Source organism: Saimiri boliviensis, chromosome X (genome assembly GCF_048565385.1).
Source record: "Saimiri boliviensis isolate mSaiBol1 chromosome X, mSaiBol1.pri, whole genome shotgun sequence".
Taxonomy (NCBI): domain Eukaryota; kingdom Metazoa; phylum Chordata; class Mammalia; order Primates; family Cebidae; genus Saimiri; species Saimiri boliviensis.
In genome coordinates, this window is record NC_133470.1 from 38,251,470 (window position 1) to 38,274,928 (window position 23,459).

Genomic DNA, 23,459 nt, shown 5'->3' on the forward strand with positions numbered 1-23,459 from the left:
TACTCTGTCTCAGTGTCAATGAGGTGGGGTTTGCTGGAACAGTCCTGGTTCAGGTTCATGGAAACATGTGGTTGGGAAGACAAAGGATGAAACGATTGGGAGACGAGGAACCTTTAATTCTTGGGTGGTCACCCACAGTTTGAAGCAGCAGCTGTGCTGCAATCGGTTATAAAAGGTGAAGTAACCCAGCGGAATTTAGAGATGGATCCGACTCCTGGGGAGCTGGTTCACTGTATGCATAAGGAAATGCAAACTAATAAGAAAATGCTCTTTGAGTTTGTGTATGTATGTTTTCCACTCACAAAGTCTATTTTTGTTTTGTCATTAGACTTTTCTTAAAAGTTGATAACTTTTCTGTGTTATAAATGTACAAAGTTTAGACTGTATTTCGTGCTGTTTTTGAAAATAGTTCTTGAGAGAAATACTCCCATTGCTTGCTGAGAAACCAGTTCTTCAGAGCAAGGAGAGGTTTTTCTTCACACCCTGACTAAGGGTGAGACACCAATGATCACAGCTGCTTGTGGCAGACAGTGAGGGCCTGAGAACAGTGCAACTGGAAATAAGGCTGTGGCCAGACACCACATCCTGGAGAGGGCAGGAGGCTCAGTGAGCCTTGAACAAACCATAGCTTTGAGTAACTGCACTGTTCCTCACTCCTCCTAAAGATAACCACTGGCTTGGGTGTATGTTGAACTGGACAAGGCTTCCTTACCACTGCCCCTGTTTTACAGAAATAATTATTTTTGAATATGATATTCTAATGTGTACAAAATTAGTCATGTCTTCTCTTTCTGCATACCAGCCTCTCAGTGCCTTGAGCTCCTGATTGGTCAGTGCTCTAGAGGACTTAAAAAGGCCAATTGCCCAGTTTAAACACTAGTTTGGATAGACTAAAATAATTTCTCTATGAAGCACATGGTTTCAGGTACGACTAAGCTGTCCTGTGTCCTCTGGGTCCTGGCTCTAGGGAAATTGATAAGGGACCCTGATTCTAACTCCAACAATCCATGTCAGTCAGGAAAGCTCTCATGTCCCCCTGCTATGTACAGCCCATCATAGACTGCCAAAATAAACGTTCATATGCCTGCCCTTTGAATCATGGTATCTCCTCTGCCAGGTAAGTATGTGCCTGCCCTTTGAAATACTCTCACTGAATCACTCCAGATGAATTTTGGGGCCAGATTAAAAAACAGACTTGATATACAAATCCATCTCAAAAGGAAAATTAGCACAAGACAGAACTTCAATTGTAAGAGATAGCTCTAACACCTCAAGGAAGAAGATCCTAAGGGTGATAGCAGAACACTTAGGAGATCAATATTTGGCAGATGATAATAGGAAGCAACTAGAACTGTTGGGCCAAGTTGGACAACAGAAGGGGAACTTTGAAGAGATGGATGGGCAAGATGAATGAGAACCAAAGAAAACTACTGGTGATCTGAATGAGAAAAGTTCAAAGGGGTCACAGTTAATCTAGTATTCCCTGACATTTCCTCTTGTTACCAATTGTGACAATATTTCCTAATTTCTTATAAGAATGAAAATAGGGCTGGGTGTTGTGGCTCACGCCTGTAATCCAAGCACTTTGGAGGCCAAGGTGGGCGGATCACCTGAGGTCAGGAGTTTAAGACTAGCCTGACCAACATGGTGAAACCTTGTCAAAAAAAAAAAAAAAAAAAAAAAGAAGTACAAAAATAAAATTTACCTATATTTCAATTGTGGAACTCAAAATCACTGAACCGGGCCGGGCGCGGTGGCTCAAGCCTGTAATCCCAGCACTTTGGGAGGCCGAGGCGGGTGGATCACGAGGTCGAGAGATCAAGACCATCCTGGTCAACATGGTGAAACCCCGTCTCTACTAAAAATACAAAAAATTAGCTGGACATGGTGGCGCGTGCCTGTAATCCCAGCTACTCAGGAGGCTGAGGCAGGAGAATTGCCTGAGCCCAGGAGGCGGAGGTTGCGGTGAGCCGAGATCGGGCCATTGCACTCCAGCCCGGGTAACAAGAGCGAAACTCTGTCTCAAAAAAAAAAAAAAAAAAAAAAAAAAAAATCACTGAACCATAAAGAATTTATACTGACATTGTTGGAATAACAGTTTGCTTAACAAAGTCCAGAGTTTTCAAAAATAGAAAAAAACTTGATTTCTTCCATAGTTAGTTTCTGCTACCTCAAGTCTGGAACAGGATACACAAATATATAAATCAGAACAGGAAACCCTATCTGAACAAAGTTAAAAATACTTAGAACATGACCGTATCACAAGTACCATAAGGTACCCTTATTGACCTGCAAGAACAACAAATAATTTCTTCCTAGGGCAGAGAAGGAGGTTGTTTTAAAGCTAATTTACTAATTGTATCCCTCTAGGCAAACTATTCAACCTCTTTGAGCCTCAATTTCCTCTAGTGTAAAATGGGACTCCCACCACACATCTCCAGGGTTCTTAGATGTAAAATACTCTGCTCCATACCTGGCACAGAACTGTCACTTATTAGGTTATGTTCTGCTCTCTTTCCTTCCATTTGCTTTCACAAAGCCTTTTAGAACCACTTTGAGTCACTGTTTCTGCCCTTCTCTAATTCATAGAGCATTTGAAATCTGTATCGCACATCACATATTAATCTAAATACTTGGCTTGCTTGTGGAATCTGTTCAATTTCCAAAGACCCTAAATTAGCTCGTGACGAACATCCTACTTCTGTGACTCCACATGCTGCTGGGAACATAGTAGAAACTCCAATAAATATTTGTCAAAGGAATTACACTGTTTAACAAAAATAGACCTAAAAAACAAAAATAGTGTAAGAACTGGCAAAACTTACACCTATCCAGGCAGGTATGCTTGCCCAATAAATGACCAGTGGACTGACAATGGTTTTTAAGAAGTACTTCTGACTCTTCCTTTGGTTCAATGGTTGATTGACATCTGTGGTAGTCAGTTTCCAAGATGGCTCCCAGTGATCATTATATCCTGATACTTACACCACCCACACTGATCCAGGGCTGTCTCTGTGTGACCAATAGAATACTGCAGAAGTGACAGTGTTGACTTCAGAAGGTAGATTACAAAAAGGCACTGAAGCTATGGACTTGTTCTTGAATTACTTGCTATGAGGTGAGCCAATTACCATCCTATGAGGACAGATGGCTGCATGACCTTGGGCAATTTATGTGGTCTTTCTGAGTTTCAGTTTTCCTTGCCTTTAAAATGAGATATTTATTTCACAGGGTGTTGTAAAAACCAAGTAAGACTTGAAATGTAAGGCACATAGCAAGATATCTGGCACATAGTAAGCTCGCATGAAATGTGGCTAACGAATGATGGTATAGTGATAGCAGAAGCTAGAGCACTACCAATTGATTGCATGTAAGATGTGAAAGTAAAGAGAAATTAAGGATGATTCCTAAGTTTTTGGCTTGAATAACTGAAGGAGTGATGGTATCATTTACTGAGTTTGGAGACAATGGAGGAAAACAAGAGCGTTCTGTATTCAGACCAAAGATGCTTATGCCTGAACAGATAATATTACAACTATCTTTCAATCACTTAGAAACAGCATTCCATTTCCATTCTCTAAATTACTTAAAACTGGTTTCTGTTCTATTTAATTCCTTCCCAAATATGATACATTACTGAAGTAAAAGTGACAGAAATTCTAGAAGCCAAAATACTCTGTAATGAATGGCCCGTAAACCTTGATGATGAGTCACTGTTCTTAATTAAATGGTGGTAAGGCAAAGATGAACAGCAGCAGAACACAATCCGGACACTGTAGGCAGTTCTCACTTTTGTTTTGGAGAGAAATATTACCAAACATCAGAGAGAATTTATAAAATAAACATGAAATAAGATAAGCATTGGGGGTTTATGAGAAACGGTAAAGTACTTCTGTTAATTTTAAGTGACGATTTACTGATAACTAAAGTGCTCAGGTTTGATGAAATTAGATTTCTGTTCTCTTTTTCAGACTCCCACTGGTTTAGCTACTCAAGAAAGAGAGGGAGTGCTTGATGCAAGTCTGGCTCCCCAGATGTACACATTTAGCTTTCATTTAGTTTGTAGGTCACAGACTGATTTGATAATCCTGTACAAAAATTTGGTTTCACAATTCTATTTTTTTTTTTTTTTGAGACGGAGTCTCGCTCTGTCACCCAGGTTGGAGTGCAGTGGTGTGATCTCGGCTCACTGTAACCTCCGCCTCCCAGGTTCAAGCGATTCTCCTGCCTCAGCCTTCTGAGAGGCTGGGACCACAGGCACGTGCCACCACGCCTGGCTACTTTTTGTATTTTTTAGGAGAGGTGGAGTTTCACCACATTGGCCAGGCTAGTCTCGAACTACTGACCTTGTAATCTGCCCACCTTGGCCTCCCAAAGTGCTGGAATTACAGGCATGAGCCACTGCTCCCAGCCTCTATTTTTTATCTTAAAATTTTTTTTTTGTTTTAGACTAGCCATGGTTTCACAATTCTTGATAATATTCATTTGATATGAAGCATACTTGGCACTTCCCAGGATTTGGCAAATCCATTATGAAATGCTGCAAACAGTGTATTATGTTGACAAATGGAGGTGGTGCAGGGCAATTAGAAACAGAGTGAGTTAACTCATTAGTAACCAAACTGGGACCCAATCCTGGGTGCAGTATGTGTTTACAGTGAGTTTCTCTGGGCCTCAGCTTCTTCAACTTTAGAACAAAGGGTCTCAATTCACAGATGATCATGAAGTTCTATTTCAGCTCTATTTGATTCTAGTAAGTTATAAGAAAACTTTGAGTTTTGTTTCTATTTTTGATAAGGATGGATTGCAAATAAGCCACCCACAAACAATTTTACAGAAAAGTTTGCAACAATATTTTTAGTGGGTTACTGCAGAGTGGTTCCTTCTATCACTGTATCATGTAAAACTAGCCATGGGGGCTTAAACCTGTGAACTTAACTTCACCCAATTGCGCAAACAAAGCTTACTGGGGTATAACTAGTTCATGAAATAATCATAAGGAAGTGTAATATGTATATTGTCCACCAACTTCCTCCCACTACAGAAATAGAGAAATGAGGGTTTTTTTGAGGAGGCATTTGCCACATTGACTATAACTATTGACTTTTTTCAATACTCTGTTTAATTTCCCCTTTTTACCCCACTGTAGTTGGTGTCATGCAAGAATCTGTTTACATTGACTACGGATATTGGAAGAGTGAAGATCAGAGAATTTTCAGTCTGAAATTTGGATCACTGCCCTTAACAATATAACCTTAGTTGGTGTAAACTACTCATACAGGTAAGAGTGATTATTTATTCATTTTTAGCTGAAAAATTAATGCTATAAAAATGAACAGAACCTAATGGTTTAAATTTTGAAAGCTGATCATTAAGAAAGGCAGTCAGCATATTAATTATGTAGATAGTTGTTAGTAGCTGTAGTTAATGAGTTGTAGAACTTTTTCATTTGTCAAATTAGCAGAGATAAAATGTATGCAAGAGTGACTTGAGACAGACATTCTCCTGAGGGGAATATAGACACAGAGACATTTTCTGGAGACTAGTTCTGCATCTGTAACATGTAATTTTTATTTGATTTCTTAACAGTATTTTCAAAATTTTAGAAAATAATTATCTAGTAGTTTTATAGTCAAAGTTTGTTTTTGAAGGAGTACTTGTACACAGTAGATACAAGCTTGGGAAGGTAAAGATGGTGACCTAATTGTTGATTACTATACTGAGAGTCCTATAAAGACTCAACTTCTGTCTGGTAAAGCCAGCCTCTGCAGAAGTCTTTTCATCTCCCTTTTGTTTGAAAGCATTTAATATTTATACAGAAGCACCATCACCTTTGCAGTTTTTTTTTTTTTTTTTTTTTTGAGACGGAGTTTTGCTCTTGTTACCCAGGCTGGAGTGCAATGGCGCGACCTTGGCTCACCGCAACCTCCGCCTTCTGGGTTCAAGCAATTCTCCTGCCTCAGCCTCCTGAGTAGCTGGGATTACAGGCACGCGCCACCATGCCCAGCTAATGTTTTATATTTTTAGTAGAGACGGGGTTTCACCATGTTGACCAGGATGGTCTCGATCTCTTGACCTTGTGATCCACCTGCCTTGGCCTCCCAAAATGCTGGGATTACAGGCTTGAGCCACCGCGCCCGGCCCCTACCTTTGCAGTTTTTAGTATACTATGCAATATCTACAAAAGGCAGGAGTTAATGCTTTTAACAACATCATAAAAGGAAGCTCAATTCCTTATGTAAAAAATCTACTGCGAGCAGATAATTTTTTCTTAAATAAACTGGCTCATTTCACTCTCTGACTAATTTTTGAACTGGTAAAGTTATAGATTAGGTTTTATATATTTATACCACGGTCTACACTAATTGCAACCAGATTACAATTCACCAGGTTGCACTAGCTTCAGATACAAACTTACAATGAAGCATATGAACTGTTTTCTAAATAAAAATAGCAAAGAAAATTATAAAGACACTGGTAGACATTAATTAAGGACCTTGGTATTTGAACCCACAGACACTGCACAGTCCTCAAGTTTTCAAGATTTTGGGTATGGATTGGTTTAAAAAGCTATTACAAAATTATAATATTACATTTCCGATAAAAAACAATTTCTGTAAGCCAAGATGCAGAAAATAAATCAAACCATAATTCTGAAGAGGGGTGGAGAGTAAAATCGCCCTGAGGGGCTGGGGGATATAAGAATTTCAAAAGGCTGTGTATAGTACAATTTTTATGTTTATCAAAAGAGAACATAATTAAAAAAAAGATTAAGAAACCTTGCTCTAGATCATGAAAGAGTGGAGAATGTGGTGCCCAGAGGCTAAGTGAAGAACACAGAGAATGTGGCACATTCTGAATAGAGACCATGGTTCTTATTTGACCAGAATCCAGTAACTTTTGTTATTCTCGCTTGAAGGAAGTGAGGAAATAAGGAGAAAAATAAGAATAAGAAGCAATTTGTATAAGATTCTTCAGCACTTCATGTGTACCCTTTGAAGCGAGAAAGATTCAAATATGACACAAAAAAGTAAAAACCAGCATGTATGCTTTGATTAAAACATCATATCCTTTAAAAAAAATCCTCTGAAAAACTCAGATACCAAATTACACATGAGGACACTCTAACCAACAAGCATAGCAGCTACAGTTTTTTTGTTTTTGAGACAGGGTCTCTTTCTGTTACCCAGGCTGGAGTGTAGTGGAATGATCATAGCTTGCTGCAGGCTTGAACTCCTAGGCTCAATTGATCCTCCTGCCTCAGCCTCCCAGGTAGCTGGGACTTCAGGCACATGCCAGGATGCCTGGCTATTTTTTTGTGTTTTTTGTAGAGATGTGGTTTTGCCATGTTGCCCAGGCTGACCTTGGCCTCCCAAAGTGCTGGAATAACAGGGATGAGCTACCACACCTGGTCTAGTTTTTGCATTTTGTATAGAGAGAGGGTCTTGCTATGTTGCCCAGGGTGTTCTTAAAATCCTGGTCTCAAGCAACCCTCCCACCTTGGCCTCCTAAAGTGCTGAGATTACAGGTGCAGAGCCACATCTGGCTGCAACTACAGTTTTGACATACATGTGTAAAGTAAACTTTTATTGAAGTATGACAGTTTAACATTAAATATTTGAAATGAGATTTTAAATACTCTTTGGTAATGATCCTGGGATTTTAGAGTCTGTCCTTGGTTGCTATACTTTTCTTCTGTTCAATTCAGGATCTTGCCTGAATTTTTGTTCAAGTGGATTGAGAGACTCTTAAAACATTATAGAGGAGTGTTTTAATCTAGCCACAAAATGACACCATTTTGAAAACTATATATAAGTGATGTGCTAATTAAAAACCAGTCAACTGTCTATTATTATGGCCACAAAATACTTCTGTAATACTTTGGCCAACATATATTGATTGCATGTGCCTTAAAATTTTTTAAATTATATTTCTAGGGAAAATCAGTCATTATTACACTACTTAAATTTTTTTACAATCTAAGAACTATTCATTTCTCTAAATAAAACCATAAATCCCAGGCATGTAATTATTTACATCAAATTTTGTTTTTTAGACAAAGGCATTATCCATCATATTAAGTAACTTTTTGTATTTATTTCAAGTGGACAATCGTGATTAGAAAAGGTAAGAAGCCATCTATACTTCCCCATTCCACCTAGTACATTTTTGCTACTATTTTATTTCATTCAACGCTTTAAAAAAACTATTAAGCTTAAATACTGTACCATAAATAATTTTAATACTAAATATCTACAATTCTGTTCTAGCTCCTGTGTCAAAATTCAAGAAAATCTGACATAAATGAACAACAACACAACATGTATTCAACCATCTATGATCTCTTCCATGGCTTTACCAATCATTTATACCCTCCTTTTTATTGTTGGTCTTTTTGGAAACTCTCTCTCTCAATGGATATTTTTAACAAAAATAGGTAAAAAAGCCTCAACGCACATCTACCTGGCACACCTTGTGACTGCAAACTTACTTGTGTGCAGTGCCATGCCTTTCATGGGTGTCTATTTCCTGAAAGGTTTCCAATGGGAGTATCAATCTGCTCAATGCAGAGTGGTCAATTTTCTGGGAACTCTATCGATGCATGTGAGTATGTTTGTCAGTCTCTTAATTTTAAGTTGGATTGCCATAAGCCGCTATGCTACCTTAATGCAAAAGGATTCCTTGCAAGATACTACTTCGTGCTATGAGAAAATATTTTATGGCCATTTACTGAAAAAATTTCGCCAGCCCAACTTTGCTAGAAAACTATGCATTTATATATGGGGAGTTGTACTGGGTATAATTATTCCAGTTATCATATACTACTCAGTCGTAGAGGCTACAGAAGGAGAAGAGAGCCTATGCTACAATCGGCAAATGGAACTAGGAGCCATGATCTCTCAGATTGCAGGTCTCATTGGAACCACATTTATTGGACTTTCCTTTTTAGTAGTACTAACATCATACTACTCTTTCGTAAGCCATCTGAGAAAAATAAGGACCTGTACATCCATTATGGAGAAAGATTTGACTTACAGTTCTGTGAAAAGACATCTTTTGGTCATCCAGATTGTACTAATAGTTTGCTTCCTTCCTTATAGTATTTTTAAACCCATTTTTTACATTCTACAGCAAAATGGTAACTGTCAGCAACTGAATTATTTAATAGAAACAAAAAACATCCTCACCTGTCTTGCTTCAGCCAGAAGTAGCACAGACCCCATTATATTTCTTTTATTAGATAAAACATTCAAGAAGACACTGTATAATCTCTTTACAAAGTCTAATTCAGCACATATGCAATCATAGCCTTGACTTTTGAATGGAAAACCCACAATATAGAAAAGCATTCCTGTGACTTTATTAGGGATGCTAAACTACATCATTAACATGTCACAGCTTAGATGACAATAGTCAACAAGAAAATCTCTTTGGTTTTTAAAAATAAATAAATATATATTCATAAAACTCAAAAAAAAAAGTTCTACTTATACTGAAAGTTGAGATGGCAGAAACTTTCAGAGGCAAAAATTAAGCATATTGAAAGGCTCCCACTCATGAAACTAACAGACTACTGTTTAAACTCAACTGTGGGTGCTTCTGTTCAGAACACATTATTTCATGACTAGGATAAAGAAGCAAATGTTTTATGACTTGTCTGCTTTCTGGTAGTTAGAATATAAAAGTCAATCTATGGCCAGTGTTTATTGGCAATTTAAAAAATCTTTAAAAATAAGTAGCTGGGTGTAGTGGCTCATGCCTGTAATCCCAGCACTTTGGGAGGCCAAGGTGGGCAGATCATTTGAGGTCGGGAGTTCAAGACCAGCCTGGCCAACATGGTGAAACCCTGTCTCTACTAAAAATACAAAAACTAGCCGGACATGGTGGTGGGCACCTGTAATCCCAGCTACGCAGAAGGCTGAGGCAGGAGAAACACTTGAGCACTGGACGGAGGTTGCAGTGAGCAGGGATCATGCCACTGCACTCCAGCCTGGGAGGCAGAGTGAGACTCTGTCTCAAACAAAACAAAACAAAAAAATAAGTTAAAAAAAAAAAAGAAGAAATAGCTTCACTCAAGTCTTATCTAAATGCATGAATATATAATACAGTGAAAAATTCCAAGGTTTTATAAACACATTATTTATTTGGAATTATCTGGCTCATGTTATTGGGGAGAAGCAATATTCATTGACTCTGTATTTTTAAAAGCAGATATTACTTATAAAAATGCTTAAATATTTGAATTAGGCCGTTAAAGTAAAAAGCTATGTCATTATATGCCCATCTTCATCACATTGTGCATATTTTCTTCTGTATTTAATATAAATAATGTTATTAGTGACAAATAGTACCTGGCAGTTAATTTTTTTGTGAAATAAATGAATGAATAATAAGTGATTGTAATAGTATCTCAGTTAAGAGATTGGTCTCTGAAGTTATACTTTCTGGATTCAATCTTGGTTCTACTTTTTATTTAGCTGAACAATCTTAGGCAAATTATTTATCCTCTTTATGTGTTAATTTCTTCATTTGTAAAGCAGAAAATACTATCTTATTCATAGGTCCTGTTACTACTGTGAGTAGATATTGCTTAGCACTTGCTGTTTGCTAAGCATTCTGCTTATATGCTTTACATGTATTATTTTAATCACTACAACTCTAAGGTATACTAATTTACTGATGAAAATATTGAAGTGGGTCGGGCGTGGTGGCTCACACCTGTAATCCCAGTGCTCTGGGAGGTCGAGGTGGGCAGATCATCTGAGGTCAGGAGTTCAAGACCAGCCTGGCCAACATGGCGAAACCCCTCCTCCACTAAAAATACAAAAATTAGGCGGGCGTGGTGGTGTGTGCCAACGATTCAGGAGGCTGAGGCAGGAGAATCGCTTGAACTCAGGAGGTGGAGGTTGCAGTGAGCCAATATCACGCCATTGCACTCCAGCCTGGATGGCAGAGCAAGACCCTGCCTCCAAAAAAAAAAAAAAAAAAAGAAAGAAAAAAGAAAAAAAAGAAAATAATGAAGTGCATAGTTAAGTAAATCACACTCTGATTTTTTCCAATATCTAAATAAATCTTTAAAGATAAGCATTTCTTAATGGTCATTTCTTTCTTCTATGTGATCTTGTACGTAGACAAATGATGGTGACTATATTCTGTATTAAGAACATATATCATGATTTAAAAAATCATGTTCTATCTGCCCAAAGAGATCATAATCATTTTTGGAGCTATAAACTTCTTGTCTATTTCTACTTCCATGGTACCTGTATTTCCTTCTCATATAACCAAACAAAAACAGCTGACTAAAACCAACCGTTAATAGTAACTTGCCACTTTGTTAGAGACTAATTTTTTCTCCACATAGTAATTCCTTCAGTGTCCAATAAGAAGTTTAAAGTAAATTCATGTAATCCTTCTAAGCCTTTAATCTCATAGTGTGTTTTGTTCCTGAGTTAGAGCTGTAAAAGCAATTCACAGTACATTGCCTAAGAGCCATGTGTTCAAAAATCACTAGAGGTTATTCTGAAAACAAAACAAAACAAAAAAAATCCAGTAATTTTTTTTCCCTTTTCTACTTCAATGCTTAACTGAGAGATGAAAATGTTCAGAGAAAAGTCTGAACACATCCTTGCTTCAAATATTTACAGTGTATATCAATTTGTTTATATTAGCAATTAGATTTTTGGCTCATTAATGTACAGAGACAAAGGAGACTTGGGAACTTGAGGTGACCTTCCTGAACGCTAGCTGTAAATAGAAGTGTCCAATCTAGTGACTTCCTAGACATGCAAATCACAGAGTAACTCAAAGTCCATCAGGAAGAGTTCCTGAGATGCACAGATTTCTCCACAGTTACAAAAGTAGTTTTATTCTTTTTAGTTTTTGTGATGGGGTCTTACTCTGTCACCCAAGCTAAAGTGCAGTGGCGAGATCTGGCTTACTGCAACCTCCTCCTCTCCCTCCGGGGTCGAGTAATTCTCCCACCTCAGCCTCCTGAATAGCTGGGACCACAGACACCCACCACCATGTCCCACTAATTTTTGTCATTTTTTGGTAGAGACAGGGTTTTGCCATATTACCCAGGCTGGTCTCGAACTGCTGAGCTCAAGCAGTCTGCCCATCTTGGCCTCCTAAAGTGTTGAGATTACAGGCATAAGGCATTGTGGCCAGTCTATGTAGTTTTATTCTTACGTGAATTTTGAGACCAAAACTCATCAGACTAAGACAGTAATGCTTGTTTAACATAAGCTATACTGCATTTAATAATCTCACTGGACTTAGAAGTTTTAAAAAATATAACTTCTGGCCAGGTACAGTGGTTCAGGCTTGTAATCCCAGCACTTTGGGGGGCTGAAGTGGGAAGATCACTTGAGCCGAGGTATTTGAGACCAGTCTGATCAACATAGTGAGACCATGTCTCTACAAAAAAACAGAAAAATTAGCCGGACATGGTGGCACATGCCTCTAGGCCTAGTTACTTGGGAGGCTGCGGGAGGATCTCTTGAGCTCAGGAGGTTGAGGCCGAAGTGAGCCATGATTGTGCCACCGCATTCCTACCTGGGTGACAAAGCAAGACCCTGTTTCAAAACAAACAAACAAACAAAAAACCCCAAATATATAGCCTCTAAAAATAATTATTTAAAAATCACTTAACAGCTCTACCAGAACTTTAAACAAAAAATATTTCTAGGGTTTCTTATGTTTAAAAAGGCAGGAAAAGAGACACACAATTTCTCTTTAAGTTACTCATTCTGATAAACTCACACTGTAATTTCATATACTGAAGAATGAACTACATACTCAGCTCGTTATCATCATGGATATCTTTACACCATAGATGCTTTCCTAAACAGTTGATTTTAAATCGTGCTGATTTTTTTGTGTAATTGAAGAACTGGCTATTTAATAGCATAGTAAATATTTTATTTAAAATACCACTTTTGTTTTTGGAGACAGAGTCTGTCTCTGCTGCCCAGGCTGGAGTAGTGGTGATCATAGCTCATTGCAGGCTCAAACTCTTGGGCTCAGGTGATCTCACCACCTCAGCCTCCTGAGTAGCTAGGATTACAGGTATATGCCACCATGCCTGGCTAATTTTTGTATTTTTTTTTGTACAGATGTGCTCTTGCTATGTTGCCCAGGCTGGTCTTGAACTCCTGGGCTCAAGTGATCCTCCTGCTTCAGCCTCCCAAAGTGCTGAGATTATAGGTGCAAGCCACTGTGCTTGGCCTTAAAATCACCTTCAAAACTTACCCTATTTTAAAGTCTGGATTTCAAAAAGAACAGTGTTTTCACTGTGTCTGTGTGAGTTAAAGTCAAACACAAATTTGGGGTTTCAGAAATCTCAAATTTTGACTCAAAGGCTAAAAAGATTGTATCTTATACTTTAGAAAACAGGCATATACACACTCTCATTAAGGCAGCTTTCAAACTATAATCAGGAACACAAACCATTAAGACTAGACAAACAAAATTTAGGATAAACAACTTAACAGGGATCACGAGGTCAGGAGTTTGAGATCAGCCTGGCCAACATGGTAAAACCCCATCTCTACTAAAAAAAAAATACAAAAAATTAGCCAGGCATGGTGGCAGGCACCTGTAATCCCAGCTACTCGGGAGGCTGAGGCAGGAGCATCACCTGAACCTGGGAGGTGGAGGTTGCAATGAGCTAAGACCATGCCACTGGACTCCAGCCTGGGCAACAGAGCGAGACTCCATCTCAAAAAAAAAAAAAAAAAAAAAAAAAAAGATAGGGTTTTACTATGTTGCTAAGGCTGGGAAACTTAAAACCAAGAAGTTAATTTCTTTTTTTTTTTTTTTTTTTGAGACGGAGTTTCGCTCTTGTTACCCAGGCTGGAGTGCAATGGCGCGATCTCGGCTCACCGCAACCTCTGCCTCCTGGGTTCAGGCAATTCTCCTGCCTCAGCCTCCTGAGTAGCTGGTATTATAGGCACGTGCCACCATGCCCAGCTAATTTTTTGTATTTTTAGTAGAGACGGGGTTTCACCATGTTGACCAGGTTGGTCTCGATCTCTCGACCTTGTGATCCACCCGCCTCGGCCTCCCAAAGTGCTGGGATTACAGGCTTGAGCCACCGTGCCCGGCAAAGTTAATTTCTTTTTTTTGGAGGAGTAGGCTGGGCACAGAGAAGTATGGTAGTTAGAAACAAAAAATAAATTTATAATGATCATGTAATCCATGAGATCTTCCTAAGTACAATTATTAAAATGCCACATTCAATCTGAATGTGCACATTATATTGAAAAATCTTACAAAAGAAATGCAGAAGATTAACTAGTGTTAATATAATAATAAAGAATAAATATATTTTTGTTTTAATGAGAATTTAAATTTCTTTATACAACATGATAAACTTTGGGCAGTTGTGGTAGCAGATCTAAAAGAAACATCAGTAATGGAGAACAAGAGTCGACAGAATATTTTAAGAAATCCATTAATGCCATGCTAAGCAGTGTTCTGTGATGAACACAAATTTATCATAAAGTCTGGCCCTAAACAGGTAAAAGGAGAACTGAGACCAGAAGTGAGTCACAAAACAGCCAGCCGTGTTCACACTGGCTAGCAAAGAAAACCATTTAAAGGAAGCACACTCAGAAACACTCTGTCTTCTGGCTGAGTGTCTGTGTGACTGGGGTTTGCATAGTTCTGAGAACTAAAAACAGCAGCCAGACCTTCTGGGCACAGGAACTGTTCAGAATAGAAAGTGATTGTGTATAGCAATTTGCATTCTCAGAGAAACTGTTTCACTTCAACTTCAGTTCTTCGAATTATACATGAGTAGGTCAGAGTGACAGAAAGGTCCAAAACTGAGTCTCCCCACACCTTTATGATTTAAGGCTGCCTGCAGGAGTTAGGAGAGAGGAGAAAATTCCATAAATTCTCAGTGCTTAGTAGAGCCCATGAAAGAAGGCAAGGAGCCAGGAGTTGCATTTACCTTGATAACTGTGCTATTTTTTCTAAAGTACTTTTAATTTAGGGGTGAGAGGAAGAAAAAAAAATACTGGAAACATAATGAAAGTTTTCACATTTTTTTTTTTTTTTTTTTTTTTGAGATGGAGTTTCGGTCTTGTTACCCAGGCTGGAGTGCAATGGCGCGATCTCGGCTCACTGCAACCTCCGCCTCCTGTGTTCAGGCAATTCTCCTGCCTCAGCCTCCTGAGTAGCTGGGATTACAGGCACGCGCCACCATGCCCAGCTAATTTTTTGTATTTTTAGTAGAGACGGGGTTTCACCATGTTGACCAGGATGGTCTCGATCTCTTGACCTCGTGATCCACCCATCTCGGACTCCCAAAGTGCTGGGATTACAGGCTTGAGCCACCGCGCTGGGCCGGTCAGTTTTCACATTCTTTCACAAGAAAAAGAATTAAAGGGAAGATGACGGAAAAAAATAGAAATTTGTATGCATGCCTTAATTAATACCTGCAGGGAGTCAAATCTTGAGAATTATAACAGTCTATTGTGACAGTGCGCCTTAACCAGGGACAATTTTTGTGCCCCAGGGGACATCTAGCAATGTTTGGAGACATTTTCGGTTGTCACAACTGGGGGGAGATGCTATTGGCATCTAGTGGGTGAAGGATGCTTAGGTGCATCCTACAATTCCGAGGACAGCCTCCCACAGCAAGGAATATAGCCCGAAATGTTACCAAGTTTGGCTGTGGGGAAGACCCTGTACTATGTTCACACATTTCTCTAATTTCAAAGGATTATACGATTGCTTTTTATGCAATTTCATGTGAAACTGCTTCTACAGAGCAAGCAGTTCCCAAAAATAGGTCACACGGCACCATATACTCGAATCTAACCAGGAATCCTCTCAAGACTCAGTTACAATAATTACAAAAGGAAATGTCTACCAAGTAAAGAAAAAAGTATTAATAAATATAATAATAGGATCCTTGGGAAATGTAATGCTTTTGGATCATATGCTAAGAAAAGAGAGAGAAAGAGAGAGAGAGAGAGAGAGAGAGACAGAGAGAATGAAACATTCTTTTTTTTTTTTTTTTTTGAGACAAAGTCTTGCTCTGTCGCCCAGGCTGGAGTACAGTGGTGTGATCTTGGCTCATTGCAACATCTGCCTCCTAGGTTCAAGCGATTCTTCTGCCTCAGCCTCCTGAGTAGCTGGGACCATAGGCGCACGCCACCATGCCCAGCTAATTTTTGTACTTTTAGTAGAGATGGGGTTTCACCATATTGGCCAGGCTGATCTCGAACTCCTGACCCTGTGATCAGCCCGTCTCAGCCTCCCAAAGTGCTGGGATTACAGGTGTGAGCCACTGCGCCTGGCCTGAGAATATTCTTGACTAGATGAAACAGACGATTAAATAAAATTTTTCTTAGAGAAATAAAATATTGCAATGCTCTTCTATTTTCTTTACTAAATATAAGGAAAGAAAATTTAGACAAAAACTTTAACTGCAGAAACAAATCTACATACAAACCAAATCCACATAACAGATAAATCACAGAATATATACCTGAATGCAAAGAAAAGCTCATAAATTGCTTTATTGGCAAAAATACTAACATATCAAACCAAGTGAAAATTTACATTATTAATTTATTGTTCTTAAAGTTTAAAAACGACCACTATGTTGGAATAGCCCTATAAGAAGGTCTTGAATAAAAATTAAGTTTTACCTAGGTTACCAAAGTTACATTAGGAAATCCTATTGACATAGTCTTCAAAATATAACAGGAATCTAACTAATTGTTTATTTTTTTTACTACCTCTACTGCTACTACTCTGGCCTGAGCCAGGCAGGATCATTTCCTGTCTCCTATTTACTCTCCCCTTTGCACATTTTGCCTCAGCCACACTGGCCTCCTTGCTGTTTTCTCAAGCTGGCTACTTGTGATCCTGTCTTTCTGTCTTTGCACTGGCTGTTCCTTTTACCCAGAATGCTCTTCCCTCAGCTATCAGATTAGCCCACTTCCTCTTTTCCAAGTCCTTGCTCAGATATCATCATCTCAATGTGGCCTGCTTGACCACCGGGTTTACAAAAGTAAGCCCTTCTCTGGACACCTCCCTAACCTTCTGACCATTCTAGTTTTCTCTGTGATACTTTTCGCCTTCTAGCCTACTATGTAGTTCATTTCTGTTTACTGAGTATTGTCTCCCTGAACTAGAATGTCAGCTCCATGAGGGCAGTGAATTTTGTCTGTTTTTTTTTTTTTTTTTTTTTTTTCACTGAGGTAGCTCCAGTTCCTAGGACAGTGCCTGCCACACAGTAGACACTCAGTAAATATCTTCTGGATGAATGTTTTAAGAAAAATACACCAAAATTAAAAATTCTCAATTAACCAAATGTGAGTATTCTAATTATCCATGTAAAAATGTATAGATTTCAGCTTCTGAAATATAAAGAATATCAACACTGGGCGTGGTGGCTCATGCCTATAATTCCAGCACTTTGGGAGGCCAAGGCAGAAAGACTGCTTAAGTCCAGGAGTTGGAGATCAGCCTGGGCAACAGGGTGAAACCTCATCTCTACAAAAAAATACAAGAACAATTTAGCTGGGTGTGATGGTACATGCTTGTAGTCCCAGCAATTCTGGAGGCTGAGGCACGAAAATTGCTTGAGCCCAGGAGGTGAAGCTTGCAGTGGGCCAAGATCATGCCACTGTACTCCAGCCTGGGCGACAGACTGAGACCCTGTCTCAAAAAGAAGAAGAAGAAAAAAAAAAAGAACATCGACATTAATGTGTGCTGTGTTGAGTGTGCCTCCCAACTGAACAATGGCATTTTTTGGGGTGGTTTCTTCTTACTAATTTGCAATTTGAGAATCACTTCTTTCTCATTCCTTGGCATGTTTCTAGGTGCTTCCTCTAAATTATTTAGCACGTACTTCAGAAATAATAATCTAATCTAATATACTCCAACGTAAGACTACTTTTGGGCCTCTGCACAAACTGTTCGTTCTGCCTGAATTGTCTTTTACCTCCATATAACTACTGCATGATTCAAGACAAAGCTCCAACATGACCTCCCCCAGGAAATTTCTCTGACCTTGTCTTTTAATGATATTCATCACCTTCTACCTTGTACAATAATTATCTGTCTGTCTAAAGGTAGCCACTAACAAGTTGTCCCGTCCTTGTATATATCTGGCACTCTGCCAATCAAAATATGAATCTATTTCCTTCCCTTGAACTAAGACTAGTCTTGTGACCTTTTTGTGAGGTATGTTTCAACTAATGAAATGCATAAGATGTGACACAGAGTCAATTTGCTTCAGGAGGCCTAGCACCTTCCATATTTGCTCTTTTGGAGCCCTAAGACACTGTCTTGCTAGAGACGGGGCCATGAGGAAAGAGAAAAGTTTTGAATGAGACCGCAAAGAGCACCCATCCAGCTCCCAGGCGTTCTAGTCAGCTCAGTTAAGATGCCAGAAAAGTGAGTGAAGCCTATGTGGAAACTAGCCACGCTACCTCACCAACATCCTGTGAAACAGAATTGAGCAGTCCCTATCAAGCTATGCCTAAACTGCAGAATTGTGAGCAAGTAAGTGGCAGTTATTGATTGAAGTCACTATGTTCTGGCATGTGTTGATCTGCTGCAGTAGATAAGAGATACCGAGCCTTATTTCCCTACTGAGACCATAACACTTTTAGGGCTCCAAGCAAATAATCTATACAAAGTAAGCACTCAAATATTTGTTAAATAAATAAATCAGAAGGTAAATTAAAAGGTGAGGTCAAATTATCTACTTTTGGATATTATTTAGTTTTAGGTTGTCATTAATCAAATACCATTGCTAATCAAAAGCTGATTGCATTATTGAAAGAATTAGGCCAGGTGTGGTGGCTCATGTCTGTAATTTCAGCACTTTGGGAGGCTGAGGTGGGCAGATCACCTGAGGTCAGGAGTTCAAGACCAGCCTGGCCAACATGGCAAAACCTTGTTTATACTAAAAATACAAAAATTAGCTGGCTGTGGTGGTGCACGCCTGTAATCCCGGCTACTCTGGAGGCTGAAGCAGGAGAATCACTTGAACCCAAGAGGCGGAGGTTGCAGTGAACCAAGATCGCACCATTGCACTCCAGCCTGGGTGACACAGCAAGACTCTGCCTCAAAAAAAAAAAAAAAAAGAAAGTATTACAGTAGAGTATGTTGTCAATCATTATTATATAATGTTGATATAATTATCTTTTGTGGACAATTCATTCAAAATAAAATTGCCTCTTGTGCAAAATAGTTCTTAACAATGCTATTACATAAACACATTTTAGGTTTTTAAATTATTGTTATTCTTGTATATATTTTAGAATATATACAAAGAGATATTTTACTCTCTATGAACTTTCTCACATTAATGCAAAATAATTGCACAGCAAGCTACTATAGTTGACAGTTTCCCCTTCCACACTTTAATTTCTCTTTGGATAACTGAAGAATACTTTTTTATAAAGGGGAACCCATTGAAATGTTTGATGTTGAGTTTTGATAATAACAATATCATTTTCTTTCTTTCTTTCTTTTGTTTTTTTTAAGACGAGGTTTCACCATGTTGGTCAGGCTGGTCTTGAACTCCCGACCTCAGGTGATCCGCCTGCCTTGGCCTCCAAAGTGCTTGGATTACAGGCGTAAGCCACCACGCCCAGCCAACAATATCATTTTCTTAACATATCTGAAAAGGATGAGTGAGATATTTTACAACGAATTTACACTAATGTGTATTTTGTACAATTCTCCAGTGATTTTCATTTGGTATTAAAACATTCTACTAGATGGTTTTGGAATTGCTCATGCTTTCGCTCAGCTTTTAACTACAAGGATTTCTGTGACAGTTTCCCAAACATTATAGAAACTTTAATTAAACTCTACTTAATTTTCTTAACCATTTGAAATATTAAATACATTGAAGAAGCCAGGCCTTTAATAATGTATCTTGAGGGAAGGAACACTACGTCTGTGCACGTTGGAGGTTAGAGAAAGGCCAGTGACAAAATACCAGAGCTTAAAAGTGTAGCCCAGGGCCAAAGGGACCTCAGGGGCTCCCTAGTGATTCTGGGCCTTGGGAGAAGCCAGGGATCAGGAGGAAAGCCCACTGATCTCCTTTCTTGCCTCCTTCTATGTTTGGCTTGACACTGTTAAAGAGCCAGGAACTGAGAGTCCTCATTAACTCGATAATGGGATCAAATAGGCAGAAAGACTGAACAATGATAATATGGGTATTCCAAGCATACAAATCATATTATGTGTATAATTATGATTTCATACTATATTTAAAAAGTATCTGCAAAAAAATGATGCCGACTATTCTGCATTGCAATATTATGAAAATATGTGTATGATTAACTTTTACTATTTAAACCAAATTCTAATTTTCCCCCCAATTAACTCAGTATAGATATTGTTTGGTTTTTCCTATTTATTGAATTTTCCATTTCTCTCAGACACACAATGGCAAAAAAGAAATAATACAATTTTAGACTGTATGAACACTTTAGTAAAAATAAATTGAAATTATAGTGTTCCTAGTAAGAATCAGTACAGTGACTTCCCAAATACAAAGCAATTATATACATTTTTACTTATAAGTAAATTGAGATGTTCTTTATGACAAGAGAAAAGAAGAATTCTTGATTATCATTGTGATATCAGTTTTCCTTCACAAACATTAAAGTTAGTGATAAAAAATGACTTACCTTCACATCCCTGTGAATTATGTTATTGTCATGACAGTAGCGTAGAGCTTCCAGTATCTGTCTCATGTAATGGCTGTAAAAAACAAAAGAAATCTAAAAACTGTAAACGATTTTTATTTTAAAACCTAATATACAGTGCTCCCAGTTCATAACTTCCACTTTCAGCTGTCCATGGACACTTTTCATTTGAGCAGACAAGATTGGTGTAAAGTGAGGCTTTGCCAGGTGTGGTGGCTCACACCTGTAATCCTAGCACTTTGGGAGGCTGAGGTGGGTGGATCACCTGAGGTCAGGAGTTCAAGACCAGCCTGGCCATCATGATGAAACCCCATCTTTAAAATAAAAAAATAAAAAAATAAAAAAGTGAGGCTTCATAATGAAAATGTTGGCAGACTGAAAAGTTTATGGGCTTCATGAAGAAACAGTATGCTCTATATTTTCTAAGCTATCTAAGTCAAAAGAATTACACACAATTTATAAGTGAAATTGCTTTGCAAACTAAAAATTCAAGCTTAAAACATGACATTTTCCCCCCCTCCAATCCTCAGGTAATTCTACTTAGTTAAACTGGACTGCTATTAAGGAAATTGCTCAGCCCTGCCCCAAGGATTCAGACTCAAGCCGTGTAGCCTTTGATCTGCCAACAAATAATAAGATGCTCTCCATCTTACTTCCATTTAGCTCTGAGGACAAAAGAGGGAAGAACCTCCTTTATTGGACAATTTCTTTCTGTAACATAATCAAGTTTTCGTTGGAGCTCCCTTGAACAAAGTGGAGTTAGTTCTAGGCCCATGTCCTAGGAAGTCTGACTCCTTACTTGGCCAGCTGAGGCTCCTTCAGGGAGCACAGGTGAAGACCAAAGAAGAAATCAGCATTTTAAAGAATGAACAGGCATTAAAAAATGGTAATGAGGTCAACTAGCAACTACACGTGACAAGAGTAGTTGATTCTGTAAGACTTAGAACCTCCTTCTCCTGTTTCTGAAGTTCTTCTATAATCGCTGTTTCTCTTTCTCTGAGTATGTTTCATTTCTTTATTTTATTTCTTCCATATTTGTTGTTCTCCTTTCTTCCTATTATCCCCCTTCTTTTCTCATTTCCCCCTTCCTTCCCAACCAGCATGACAGAAATGCAACAGACTTAACATTATTCATTGTATAATATTTATAGAATTTTGTTTTGTTTCCAGATCTTATATTTCTGATACAAATGATCTTGAACATGTGTATATGACTCGGGACAAAAAAAAAAGTTCCCTATTCTGGCTTTACAATTAAAAGATATTTCTATCAAGTTCCCTCTTTGGCATGATACCATCTAATAAAGCTCACAGGAATATTCCTCCAGTTAGCATATGCATTATTTCACGTATTACAACTGACTGGAAGGGTTCCATTTTAAAAATGACAGGCAGGAGGAAAAAAAAAACAAAAACAAACCCAAGCCTTGTTCCTGTACTAATCACAGGCTCTTTACAACTGCGCTTCAGGCAAGAGCTAGGCTCATGAAATCATTAGTTCTGAGGTTTAATTTCTCTTATGTTGCAAATGCAAATATAAGGGGTTGCAAATATACTCTTTGCTTGGGCCATTGCAGCCTGTAATTAAGTTTTGTTTATTTTTTATTTTTATTTTTTGACACGGAGTTCCGGTCTTGTCCTCAGCTGGAGTGCAGGAGTGCAATCTTGGCTCACTGCGACCTCTGCCTCCTGGGTTCAAGTGATTCTCCTGTTTCAGCCTCCCAACTAGCTGGGATTATAGGCATGAGCCACCATGCCCAGCTAGTTTTTGTATTTTTAGTAGAGACAGGGTTTCACCATGTGGGCAAGGCTGGTCTTGAACTCCTGACCTCAAGTGATCCGGCCGCCTCAGCCTCCCAAAGTGTTGGGATTACAGACATGAGCCACCGTGCCCAACCATAAGTTTTGCTTGTTCATTTATTTATTTATTTTGAGATGGAATCTCACTCTGTCACCCAGGCTGGAGTTCAGTGGCATGATCTCTGCTCACTGCAATCTCCGCCTCCTGGTTTCAAGTGATTCTACTGCCTCAGTCTTCTGAGTAGCTGGGATTACAGGCGGGTACCACCATGCCTGGCTAATTTTTGTATTTTTAGTAGAGACGGGCTTTTACCATGTTGGTCAGGCTGGTCTTGAACTCCTGACCTCGTGATCCGCCCGCCTCGGCCTCTCAAAGTGCTGGGATTACAGGTGTGAGCCACTGCGCCCAGCAGCTTTGTTTAAATGAGGGGTTGTTAACTTGGCGTTGTGGCCCATTACTGGTTCAAATCAGGTTTTGGAGATCTGTAACCCCTTGAAATGGCTAAGAGACTACACCTGTCAAAGTGCTTTGTAAACTCTAAACCATGTTACAAAGGTTAATTTATTATTATTACAATATTATTATTGTTAAGTTCAGTCAAAGATTTAGGAACAGCTTATTTGTCCATCTAGATGTCAACATGAAAATAACGGGTAAATTTAAATTAGTTAAAGTGGACATAGCTTGTACCTACAGAATGAACTATTTTGGATACAAAGCACTGAGACAGCCATCTAAACTATCTTTAACCTAAATAAAATTCCTATTTCAAAGTTCTATCACACAAAACACAACTCAGTGAATGAGGATTTTTTTCATTTGCATATGAGAACACTCAATTATTTGACCCAAATGTATGTACACAGCAGAATCTTTGGGGTGTGTGTGGAGACTGAACTGTTTTGCTCTCCAAGTTATTTAACAGACATGAACTATCTTTCTCCACCCTCCCAGTCATGATC

The 23,459-nt window shown here is 38.6% G+C and overlaps 2 protein-coding genes across 15 annotated transcripts in view; one reads left to right on the forward strand and one right to left on the reverse strand.

Moving 5' to 3' along the window:
- Nucleotides 1–23,459, reverse strand: part of CASK (calcium/calmodulin dependent serine protein kinase) — a 410,801-nt gene that overhangs the window by 199,404 nt on the left and 187,938 nt on the right. For all 13 annotated transcript variants that reach the window (XM_074392261.1, XM_074392262.1, XM_074392260.1 and 10 more), the window contains exon 5: nt 20,679–20,751. In XM_074392261.1, coding sequence (XP_074248362.1) covers nt 20,679–20,751 — 73 coding nt within the window. The remainder of the gene's footprint in view (nt 1–20,678; nt 20,752–23,459) is intronic.
- GPR82 (G protein-coupled receptor 82) lies at nt 5,087–11,018 on the forward strand. Of its 2 annotated transcripts, XM_074392264.1 has the most exons (3): nt 5,087–5,281; nt 8,057–8,127; nt 8,271–11,018. In XM_074392264.1, exon 3 carries the CDS (start codon nt 8,305–8,307, stop codon nt 9,307–9,309), a length of 1,005 nt encoding a protein of 334 aa, XP_074248365.1. In that variant the 5' UTR covers nt 5,087–5,281; nt 8,057–8,127; nt 8,271–8,304; the 3' UTR covers nt 9,310–11,018. The 2 variants fall into 2 exon arrangements, with proteins under 2 accessions (XP_074248365.1, XP_074248366.1); XM_074392265.1 differs by lacking the exon at nt 8,057–8,127 and having other exon boundaries at nt 5,088–5,281.